This window comes from Penicillium chrysogenum (genome assembly GCF_028827035.1).
Source record: "Penicillium chrysogenum strain IBT 35668 chromosome Unknown utg000001l_segment0_segment0, whole genome shotgun sequence".
NCBI lineage: Eukaryota > Fungi > Ascomycota > Eurotiomycetes > Eurotiales > Aspergillaceae > Penicillium > Penicillium chrysogenum.
Genome location: NW_026622749.1, coordinates 403911 through 416159, shown reverse-complemented (window position 1 = coordinate 416159; position 12249 = coordinate 403911). Strand labels below are relative to the sequence as shown.

General features: G+C 47.7%; 3 protein-coding genes across 3 annotated transcripts; 2 read left to right on the top strand and 1 right to left on the bottom strand.

Moving 5' to 3' along the window:
• Positions 1 to 3226: 3226 nt before the first annotated feature.
• Positions 3227 to 4660, bottom strand: N7489_000171 (uncharacterized protein; the record flags this gene model as incomplete). The annotated part of the gene is made up of 1 exon (XM_056705926.1): positions 3227 to 4660. The coding sequence occupies one exon, from the start codon at positions 4658 to 4660 to the stop codon at positions 3227 to 3229; it is 1434 nt and encodes a 477-aa protein (XP_056570228.1).
• A 1134-nt stretch (positions 4661 to 5794) lies between these two features.
• On the top strand, positions 5795 to 8440 carry N7489_000170 (uncharacterized protein; the record flags this gene model as incomplete). The annotated part of the gene is made up of 5 exons (XM_056705925.1): positions 5795 to 6148; positions 6199 to 6498; positions 6546 to 6810; positions 6864 to 6963; positions 7012 to 8440. The coding sequence occupies 5 exons, from the start codon at positions 5795 to 5797 to the stop codon at positions 8438 to 8440; spliced, it is 2448 nt and encodes an 815-aa protein (XP_056570227.1).
• Positions 8441 to 9370: 930 nt separating this feature from the next.
• N7489_000169 (MRX complex nuclease subunit) lies at positions 9371 to 11751 on the top strand (the record flags this gene model as incomplete). The annotated part of the gene is made up of 2 exons (XM_056705924.1): positions 9371 to 9386; positions 9437 to 11751. 2 exons carry the CDS (start codon positions 9371 to 9373, stop codon positions 11749 to 11751), a joined length of 2331 nt encoding a protein of 776 aa, XP_056570226.1.
• Between the last annotated feature and the right edge of the window lie 498 nt (positions 11752 to 12249).

Below are 12249 nucleotides of genomic sequence, written 5' to 3'. Positions count from 1 at the left end.
CTGGGTCAGTCGAGTTAAGAAATGCAGGACGAAAAGAAATTATATGAAAGCGAAGCGGTGTTGAAGAGAAAGGAACGGGAGAAGCAAAGATACCGAAGGCGACGCAAAGTGGCCATGCCGCACATTCAGCAGATGCGGCTATCGCGGACTGTGACCAGGGAACCGGGTCCTATTGGCTGTTAGGATTCACCGCTTAAGTCTCCGCCTTTTTCGGAGTATTCAGTGGTAAATCACACGTTCAGAACGATATAGATATAGGAGTACCCTAGGTATTGAATATCTAACTATCCGGAAAGAGACTGCGCAAAACAGCATTGAATCACATCATGTCCTCTCGTCCATACCACATATTGAAATATTGAATGCCGATAAAAAGCCGCACTACCTACCGGTACCTACCTAGTACCTACAGTGACGCCGCAATTTCCCTTCCCCTCCACTCACGTCTCCATACATCTGAGATCAAATATCTCATTCCCGATCACCGATATAAGTGACATCGTTGATTTCGTTTCTCCAAATGTCCGACCTGCCTAGCAAGGAGCAAGTTACAATACTTTGCAATAAACAAGGTCGGAGGGACAATCATTTCATCCACAACAGCGATAAGTTTTTCATCAAATATAAGGTCGCTCGTTGCGAATAGAAAAATCAACAATTCTAGATTGATCGGATTAGGGCAAGCGCCGCTATCCGTATTCCTAAAATTTATGCCGTGTTCGGTGCATCAGATAGACTATGTCTGATTATGGATTCATTCAAACCGACCATATTGCATCCGATATACAGAGAGCAAGAGCTATTTCTGATCTCGTTCCTATCGAGGCCCCCTCCCCTTGATATAGCATAGATAGCTTCATTTCCTCTCTTTCTCCCTTATCTCTTCTTTCCCCCAGTTTTTGTCGGACCAATACCAGATCGTATTGCTGTTTCTTTCTCCTGCTTAGACGCGGTCAATTCCCGAAATGTCTCAATTCTACATGGACGTCTCGTTACTACGATGCATATTCGTAATGGAAATTTCAATATCATCCAATAACTTTATGGATGGGACCTTGAATACACAGAGCCGTCGAATCCTATGGAATCCTCCAAGGTAGAATTGATTCTACGTGTTTAGCATAAATAAATATGGTGATGTTCGCCAGCAAGATAGCCAATATATCCTCGCATCTACGTACACCTGTATTCAAGATCACATCAATTCATGCCTAGCTATTAGCACTCAACAGTTTATAAGCTCGACTGCTTAAATCTGTCGGGGTCTGTATCATTCTTTCTCTCTTATACAACCATCTGCTTCCAAAGCACCCTGCCAGTTGAGTGAACGGACTCCTGCTCGAACTTTCAGCGCTCATTTCTATATCTGAATACATTACACAGACCCGGCGATATAGCCCCATTCAGATCAACGGCGATAGCATCCACAGGTTCTTGATGTTCAAGGGTCGCTTCGTTTACGCACTTGCACTAAGTAATTTCTACCTACTCTATACATCTGTAACTATAGTTCAATTCCAAGGTTGATCTGATGGAAAATTTCTCGTTGACAAGATGAAGCACAATTTAGACGGACCCATGCTTCCTGCATCATTATAAGTTCTCATTCAATCAATTATTGAGCTACCATGACCTTGAAGATCTAGATAGCCAATTTTCTGCTGGCAGGAAGGGCCAATAGGTAAAAGTTCCCAGTGGTATAACATACCTAGATATAGGTATGCCATGCAATATGCGGCTCTGCTCTACTTTGGATATTACTGGGGCTATATGCAACATACGAAATGGGGAAAAAAGGCATTAACCGCTTGACACGGTTGAATTACACGATCGTGAATATCCTTTGCCGGTTATTATCGCCCTTTTGGGTTTAGCGCCCCAATACGCCATCATGTAAACTCCTTACCTGACCTCGCCCTCTTCGTTCTCTGTTTCTCTTTGGCTTCCCTCAATCCAGATGCCCCTCTATCAAATACCACTGCAACCTTGCCTAACAACAGGAACGCCCGTCCTCGCCACCTTCTTCTTTTACCGGTCGCAAACTGCACTAAGTCCTAGTTGCCTCCACCTTTACTCTAAGATCAGGCTGAGCTGGCGGCTTCTACGCAGATGGCGCTTTTAGGAAAATGGCTGGGCATCGGAGAATTTTTTTTTTTCAGCGATGCGATACATTCGTCTTATAGAGAGTTCACTTGACCTATGTAGTTCTCCCGTTTCAAACATTGGTTGTCCTGTCCGTTCTACTCATTTCCCTCATTCTATTCAGTGAGACGCTAGTCCTCGATTCGATAATCTATTATTCTGCCTGATCCTGTTCTACGTTCATGTGACCTATTCCCTCCGTCTAGCCTCGTTATCACTCCTACCATGTTTTGTCGCGGCTTGCCCAAGTGATAGATCTGGCTTGCTATCCATCATGAAGATTGAAATAAGAAATTCAACGCGAATAAGTCGTCGAATGAAGAGGGTCGTAACCCTAACTGATCAGTTGCAAGGGATAAAATATACATACAGGACACTGTACATATACACCGGATTTTAGGCCGCGCGAGATGGCTCTCCCTTTCCGTTTTAGTGCTCACCCCTTGCCGCTCTTTGCTCACTGAGTAAAACTGAGCACGCCCCTGAGTATTACATAGTCATCGAACTCCCGAGGTCGCTCACTGAGCGTCACCTGAGCCCTCTGATTTGCTCACTGAGTAGCCTGATCTTACTCACTGAGCTCCCAAGGTTGACCTGAGTGTTATATAAGCTCAAGACTTACTCACCGGAGCGAAGCGCAGGGAGCAGCTAAGTCAGTAGTTCAGTCCACCTAACTGTTACTCTGAGGCTTGTTTAACGACGGGATATACCTCTACGGATGGAGAATGTGGTCCCAATTTTGCGAACAACATGACATGTGTTGGATCATTGTTTGGTGATTACTGCTCGGGCAGAAATTGTTACATTGCTTCTTGTGTCTCTTAGAGGTAGCATAGGAAGCCAGTTAATGAGCATTCTGAAGCTGCTCCCGGGCCGAACGATCAGCTAGAGGATCTGGATGAACAGTCGGAAATTAACCTCGAATTCTGATAGCTTGTGCTCATGCTTCAAGCGAACATTGATACGTAAAATTTAGGCGTAGAGGTGCAATTGAAAGGAAAATCATCCACTGCCCCTATCTATGTATATATGTGTAGTTATCTCTTTATATCTCCATAAATAACACATAAGAGCGATAGAAACCTCACCAGCTTGGTGCGATCGAATATTCATTCCAGGCACCCCTATCCGCATCTCCGAATTTATCGATCCCTCCTTCAACGCCATCTTCACCCACTGTCCATATCCCCCTTTCAACCAGCACTATCCACCGTTCAAACAATCTCTCCAATCTCTGCGATCGCCGTTCACCCCCAAACGGATGGAAGTAACCATGTTGAAATAGTCCCGTGAATGAGCCCGAGGGAACTGGTCTCCCATCACTCATCCTAGCCCCGTCCTCATCTCGGAAGAAACCAGGTCGTAGTGCAAATGGAAGCACAAGACGGAAACCTGCCTCCTCCATATCATAATCTCTTCGGCGCACAGGCTCACTGTAGAGTCCAGTGGGAACAGGATCGTTGTCATTCATGCTCACATTGTCATGTGCGGTGGAGAACAAGCGACGAATCTCCAGGTTGAGATCCACCAACCGGTCTGGAGCTGCAAATAGTAGAACTCCTGGGATGCTATCCTCTTCATAAGGTATATTGGTAAACCTCTGGCGCCTCGCAAAAGCCTCCTTATCATGCGGGACCTCTAGTCCAGGTGCAATGAATTTAAAACGCGGGGTCTTAACTCGTGTTAAGAGGGAGCGAATGAAGCAGTCTTGCGGCACGGCCGCTGCATCTAGTTCTGCACCAGTAAAGAGCGGTGCAGAGATAGGCAGAAGTGAGTTAGGAGGCATTCGAGATTCGACCGCAGCTAAGTAGCGCTCTATCGCAGCTATAGTGCTATCAATCTGGGCATCGCAGTAAGGGAGCCACGACCACAGATAAAATTGCGATCTATTCGTCGGGGAATCACCAGAAGGGAGTTCTTCGGGAAGCCCAGGAATAACTTTACCAATCCGAATCATATAGATCCATTGGGTGAGAATAGTCTCTAGTGGGAACCACATTTCCTCGTGCTCGTCAATAGGCTCCACACTTTCCATATTATCTGTAGTCATTGGGAACGAGGCCCGATTGAGCTGCTGGTCATAGACAACGCCGAGGTTATGCCCGCCTAGATCCGGAATAGTGCGATAAATTAAAACAAATCGCTCCTTATCCTCCTCCATCTCGTTATCATCAATAAAATACTCGTCGCTAAGCTCCATCACAAGGCCGTCAATCCAGTAGAAGAAGGGCGGTCTAGGATCATAAACTAAATCCAGAAACTTGTTAAGTGGCGCATTAAGACGCTCCTGAGTAGCTTCGACCTCCTCGTTTACGTCATGGAAAAACCACTTTTCGCTAGCTAGCGCATCAACGTCGGGCGTGTCTTTTCCGTTGCGGGCCATCCAGCCATATGCGACCAGGTAATTGTGTAGTCTGGCGCATCGCTCATAGTCGAGAGTGCCGTCATCACGGGCTGGGTTGTCATCGGATACTAGGGCGTCTTCAATATCGAGGATCTGTTGTGGAGTGGTGTTCATCGTCACGGTGATGTCGAAGGGCAGGTTTATTAGCAGAAGAAAGTATAGAACATTGGAAGTTGCTTAGACGACAAAGGTTGCCATGGCACTGGAACAGCTAGAAGCAATTAGACTAGTATTACTGGAGAATCATGGAATGCACCAATCAAGATGGCGTGCGGCAGACCCTAGGCTATAGTGACGCATCAAAAAATCCCCTGAGCGCTCACTGAGCAGACCTGAGTGCTCACTAAGCAATCACCCTGTACTGTCGAATACTTAGTGAGCAGAACCCTGAGCGCCCTCGTAAAGCGGCGGCACCCCGATCGGGAAATCCGCATCAGCCTACAATCTGATACATACAGGTACATACATGTACGGGTACATATGTATAAGAACATTGGGACCCACTCAAATGGACCAGTGCGTAATCGCCATGAGACCATGTTGCATGTTAGTGTTTGAGTTCGAAGATCATATCCAGACGTGATGATATTCTATCTTCTGCAGTAGTTTCATGTATGCTCTTGATGCGATGCAAACCAATAGTGTGTGGGTTTTGCATGAGAAGATCATTCAGCTGGCGCCACACAAGCAGTGGCGCGCTGAGCCTAGAGACATTGATCAACAACAGCTAGATGAAAAAGCAAAGAGCTCTGTGTTTTGTGACCGACCTTTTTTTCCCTAGAGTATTTTTATTATGTCTTTACAATATGATAGTTCTAGTCGTGTTTCCGCTAATTGTTTATAGAGCTATCTCGAACTAAAGTTGTAATCAGATATTTTGGAAAGGCTTAGGGACTAAAACTCGAGATACATGTGCCTACTTGTACATACTTGTACGGGAGTACAACCTGAATATATGCTTTTACCCCAGTGCATAGTTCATACCTGGGTTCATGCACCTACCTGCATGCTATGCCATCAGCTCAGCTCATGCACCTGCATGCATGATATACCATCACCTCAGCTCGTCAGCGCCCACACCAAGAAAAAGAAAAGAAAATTAAAAAAGGCTAAAGAATGTGACTTGTATATATTACAGTAGGAATATCTGAGTATAAATAATATATCTAAGCTAGACAAGCTCCCTAGATGTTTCTTCTCAAACACTTCATCCATACCAATCAATCCCAGAAAAAGCCATCTCAAAAAATGACCTCTACCGAGTGGAAGTATTACCCCATCAATGGAATCTCGGTGAATTCCGAGGAGCCATCCAAGTTGGGTCCTGAGGTTCAAGTTCCTATGCGTCAGAACATCGACACATGGAGCAACAACCCTGCCAACGAGAAGCAAGTCAAGCTATTTGTGATGGCATTGTCTCGCTTCCAGAAGATCGACCCCAAAGAGCGAGACTCGTACTTCCAAATTGCTGGAATCCACGGGCAGCCCAATGTACCGTGGGATGAGCCTATTGACGCCAAGGATGCAGAGGGAAGAGGATACTGTACCCACAACAACATCCTGTTCCCCATTTGGCACCGTGCTTATCTAGCACTCTACGAGGTAATGCACTACACTCATCTCCCAATTTGAAATGAGCTAATAGATTTCAGCAACGTATATCCGAAATCATGCGCCTGGAGATTGTCCCTGGTATTGCGGAGGACATCCGTCCTGAGTGGAAGGAGGCCGCTGATGGATGGCGTCTGCCTTTCTGGGACTGGGGTGTGACTACTTCAGTTCCGGATCTTTGCAAGTACCCATACGTATTTGTGCCGACCTCGGATGGTACTGGTGAAGAGAACATCCCCAACCCCCTCTTCCAATTCCGCATGCCGAACAACCAGCCCATGTCCTCTGGCGGTGTTGATAACTTCAAGGACCCCTGGGTCGATAATGGAGATACACTCTATGTATGTCCCAACTCTACAAGACTAGGAATCTATTCTAACTGTGACAGTTCGGTGAATGTGTTGGAACTACCCGTTGGCCTGATGAGGGTGAGAGCGCCTCTGGTACTCATACGTGGAAGTACGGTGTGGTAAACAACTACAAGGTTCAGGAAGCAATGAAGAAGCCACAGTGGGTGGCCGATTCTCCTTACGGTCAGCCTGCGGAGATGGTCTACCGTCTGCTCACTGTTCCCATGGAGTATTCTACCTTTGCAACAACGGCCCAATTGTCCGATAACCAGGACGTCACGAACGACATCAACATTGAGTACCGTAAGTTACCCTTCAGAGTAGACATCTATACATCTTTTTTTGACAATTCCCAGTTCACAACAACATTCACGGTTGGGTTGGCGGTGATCTCAATGGACACATGTCTCAGATTCCAGTGGCATCATTTGATCCTATGTTTTGGCTGCACCATTGGTAAGTCCATTCCATCAGTGCCATCCTCAACTGCTAACGAGTTTTCAGTAACATCGATCGAATCTTTGCCCTGTGGCAAGCCCTCAACCCGGACAAGTGGTTCGAGAAGGCCAAGGTCAACGCTTTCTTCCAAGAGATAATTGGCCTTCCCGATGGCACAGAGATTACCCCAAACACAGGGTTGCGCCCATTCCACAAAGACGCCGCTGGAACTCTCATGAAGCCCAAGGATGTCCGTTGGACTTACAAGCTCGGCTACACGTACCCGGAGTTGGATACCTGGAACTTCAAACCTGAAGGCTACACTTCCGAAAACTTCATCTCAAGCCTCCGAAAGACTATCAACGACCTTTACGGTGTATCGAGAAAGCAATTGATCGATGCCGCCAACAATATCAAGGGAGTGGAGTACCTTAAGGACGGCACCAAGTCTCTCGATTATTCGTTCAGCATTCGCTACCGCAAATATGCACTCGATGGCGGCGACCCCTTCTGGATTCGCGTCTACATTTCGAAGGATGGAAAGACACAAAACACGTCTCTAGACTTGATTACTGAAGTTTACAACTTCAGTCAGAAGCCTGAAGACAAAGCAGGAAAGCTTGCATGTGGGAACTGCAAGGACAACAAGAACAAGAACATCAAGTCCACTGCCAGCATTTCTCTTACTCCGATCCTGATTAGTCTTCTCAAGTCAGGCAAAGACCTAGCCAGTCTCGCCAAAGAGGATGTCCTAAAGTACATCCAGAGCAGGGCTTATTGGAGAGTCTTCAAGGGCGGTAAGGAGGTACCGTCTTACCAAGTTGAGGCTCTCGAGCTCGAGATCATCGGAAGCACCAACGACTCGACAGTCTACAATGACGCCACGAAGGCTCCAAAGCTGGAAAACTTCAAGGAAGAGCCTACCATCTCTGGCGGAGCTGGCGGTGCCCTGAACCCTGGCCTCAAGCAGCCCGTCACAGTTGCACCTCCAGTGCTGCCCGTGATCCCCAAGGCCGGCCTCAAGGTCGATTCCTTCCTACCGTTCAAGAAGGGCCTGAAACCCGACGGCGTGGTGATCATCGACTCAACCAGCCTGAACCTGACACCAGCCAAGACTTCTGGCATCGATAACACCCAGATTTATCTGAACGAGGGCAAGAACGGAGACGGCGACGTTCTGTTCCTCCTCTCCGTTAGAAGAGCCGAGAACCAGATTGTCTTCAACACCAAGATCAACAACTCCTTTGGAAAGGAGGTTCGTATCCCACTGGAGAAGAGGTTCAAGGGTACCACGCCTTCTATCCTCGTTCATGACCAGGATGATGGTTATGAAGTCTTCATTGACTGGAAGCATGCTCTGTACTTCCCTAAGCGGGCTGCTGGCAAGGTGGCCCAGTCAGTGTCGTACACTGTCAATTCCGGACAGACACCTGTCTGGTCTTCTAACCTGAAGGTGAAGGTGTACGATTCAATGAAGGAGGTGTTCCACCACTAGCCTAATACAAGGTGGGTCTCCACTCTAGGCTATTTGTGTTTTCGGAACTGTGCGAGGAGAGCACTTCTGTCTTTACCGTTTCTTTTTGCTTTGAGGTTATCCGGGTGCATGTTGGAACAGAACTGTATTTGTTGGGATTACCTGTATACGTATAATTTCGGCATTAAATTACATTTTGTTTAATATTCTGCTTCCAGATACTTTCTTTTCCCGAGCCGCTGTCTCTATAATATGCCGAGATAATCTTCCAGGAAATATCAGATTTCCTCAGATTTCCATACAAGCTGCTAGTGGTAGTCCACTCATTTTTCATGATTTAATAGTACAGGAAATAAGCCGAGAACCATCCCTGAACTTATAAACCCGTATAGCCCACAATCCAAGGGGTTTGCCACACAGTAGGACACAAATCGCTAGAGGATGAATGCGGTTGGATGAATCTCTCTATAGCTCTACTCTATTTCTGCTTTCCGGCTTCTTCAATGCAGTGTGTTTATCGAGGCCTCAAGAGTTACAACTGCTCGGTGCAGAACAGTGGTGCCGTTTCAGGCCTCGAAAGTGGTCATTCTCGGTGTCAGATCCACAGGTCCTTAGGTTCTAGCTGTAATCCTTGCTAAATCTTATTAGCCGTTATCATGTTCCCCTAAAAGGAATGTCACCGTGTAATTTCTCTTATCGAACGGTTTATACTCAAGTGGCCGCTATCCAAAACGCGTTACAGCACGTGACAACGTGACAGAGCCAAATCAGCGAGTCCCGAAGTATCATCAACCCTCCCCGTACGACTTGGTCGCGAATTTCATGTGATTCTCCTAGAATGGTCCATTGATACACTGCATTCTTTGAGTTATTCCCCCCGGTGCCTCACGAACCCGAATACCCCGCATAAACGCCATAACTGGGTGAGACAGGTGAGTTCGGTCAACCAAGATGCCTGGAGCGCATGGTAAGACACTCTCAATACCGAACGTCTATTCAGCTTACTGATATTTGTAGAGGCGGAAACCATTCGAATTCTCATCTCCACCGATAACCATGTCGGCTACAACGAGCGAGATCCCATCCGTGGGGACGACAGCTGGAAGAGCTTCCACGAAATAATGTGCTTGGCCAAGGAACGGGATGTTGATATGGTTCTCTTGGCTGGAGACTTGTTTCATGAGAATAAGCCATCGCGGAAATCCATGTACCAGGTCATGCGGTCGATTCGTATGAACTGTTTCGGGGACAAGCCGTGTGAGCTAGAGATGCTCAGCGACGCAAGTGAGAACTTTCAGGGTGCGTTCAACCACGTCAACTATGAGGACCTGGATATGAACGTGGCGATTCCTATCTTTTCCATCCACGGAAATCACGACGATCCCTCCGGGGAGGGTCATCTGGCCGCACTAGATCTACTGCAAGTGTCCGGCCTCCTCAACTACTACGGCCGGACTCCGGAGTCAGACAACATCCAAATCAAGCCTGTATTGCTACAGAAAGGCCGAACGAAGCTTGCCCTGTACGGAATGAGCAATGTTAGAGACGAGCGACTGTTCCGCACCTTTCGCGATGGCAAGGTTAAATTCTTCCAACCATCTGTCCAGAAAAGCGACTGGTTCAATTTGATGTCTGTGCATCAGAACCATCACGCTCATACAGAAACTAGTTACCTGCCGGAGAATTTTCTTCCCGAATTTCTCGATTTGGTCGTCTGGGGCCACGAGCATGAATGCCTAATTGATCCTAAGCTCAATCCAGAGACGAAGTTCCATGTTATGCAACCAGGATCGTCTGTCGCAACGTCCTTGGTACCTGGAGAGGCTGTTCCAAAACACGTCTCGATCTTGAGTGTAACAGGCCGAGAATTCAAGAACGAACCTATCCGATTGAAGACCGTGCGACCGTTTGTGATGCGGGAAATTATATTATCCCAAGAAAAAGGAGCCCAAAAGCTCGCACGCAAGGAGAATAACCGCACGGAAGTAACTCGGTTCCTCATGTCCATCGTCGAAGAACTGATCGAAGAAGCCAATGCAGAATGGCTAGAAATGCAAGGCGACCGCATTGACGAGGACGAGGATGACACTCCGGAGCCTCCGCTTCCTCTTGTTCGTCTCCGTGTGGAGACTTCCACACCTGAAGGGGGTAGCTATGATTGTGAAAACCCACAGCGATTCTCCAACCGTTTCATTGGCAAGGTCGCTAATGTGAATGACGTGGTGCAATTCTACCGCAAGAAAAAAGTTGCTTCTACCTCGCGCAAGGATGATAAATCTATTGATGAAGCTGCCGTTTCTCATCTCTCAGCCCTTGACACTGTGAAAGTCGAACAGCTAGTGCGTGAGTTCCTCTCATCACAGTCATTAAGCATCCTGCCTCAGAATTCTTTCGGAGATGCTGTTGCCCAATTCATTGACAAGGATGACAAGCATGCAATGGAGATGTTCGTCAACGAATCCCTTGAGAGCCAAGTCAAACACTTGTTGGCCTTGGATCGTGACGAGGACGAAATGGACGAGGAGGAGAGAGAACAAAGCTCGTTAGTCACTGCTATGGAAAAGTATCGCAGTCAGATGGAAACCATGTTTTCAAAGGGAATCAAGAAGCGAACCCGTGGAAAGAAGCGATTTAAACCCAAGCCAGATGGTTGGGATTCCGAGTTCGATGGCGTGTGGGAGGATCAGCCTGGCGCACTTATTCATTCTGACAATGAAGGTGGAGATCCAGTAGAGGAAGAAGCTAGGGAGGATGGGACAGAGCCCGCTCGCGGTCGTGCCGCAGCCCCTACTCGCGGTCGTGGTAGGGGTCGTGGTCGAGGTGGAACAGCCGCTCCGCGGACATCCAAGCCCAAACCTACCGTGGAAAAAAAGACTACAAAGGGTCGCAAAAAGCAAGCAGTTTCAGACGAAGAATCAGACGTGATTATGCTGGATGATGATGACGACGATGTTATAGCAGATGCCATCTCCGATGATGAGGACGATGATTCGCAGGCACTATTCGTCAAGCAGCCTCGCTCTACTACCACGGCCAAGCCAAAAGCTGCCCCTACGACAACGACGACTCAGCGCCGTGGTGGACGTGCTGCTGCCTCGCCAGCTCCATCATCGGTTACTGTTGGTGGGACTGCTTCTCGGCGAGCTCCTGCGCGCGGTAAGACAGCCCAGTCTACACTCAACTTCTCCGCTTCGCAGGCCAGTGCGCCTCAGTCATCACGGCCTAGCCGCTCCACCCGTAATCTGAGTGTTATCAGCGATGGCATTGATGACGATGACGATGACGATGACGCTTTTGAAGAAATGCCGACCACCTCGAGGCGTCGTAGGTAATTTGCGATTTATGTCCGTGGACGTTTACACCTTTATGCATGTATGGAGTTATCGGAAACCACTCGGGAGTAGCATTAGCGTTGTTGCCGTCAATCCTTCAATGATATGTTCAATTGACACTCAAATGTCAAACACGATAATAAATAATAATAAATTCAACAGGGGTAGTAACCTGGAGCTGCGACCTTTTGAGATGAACTATACCAAACACGCTAGTCTCAATCCAGTAATCAGCTTATATCCCAGGGCACCTGGGCAGTTTCCCTTTCGACTCAGACCCAGACGCTTCAATCAGACCAATGCACTGACGAGGTCGCTTTCGAGCGACAGAAGGTGACCTCCCAAATCGATATTTTGCCACAAAGACCAAAGACTGGATTTCTGCTCGTTCTTACCAACCCCGCATTCACAGCCGAGGGACACAAACACCTCGGCCGTGCAACGCAAGCGACGCGAAGGAAATATGGGGGAAACCCCAGGCTCAAACCCGTATTGCCT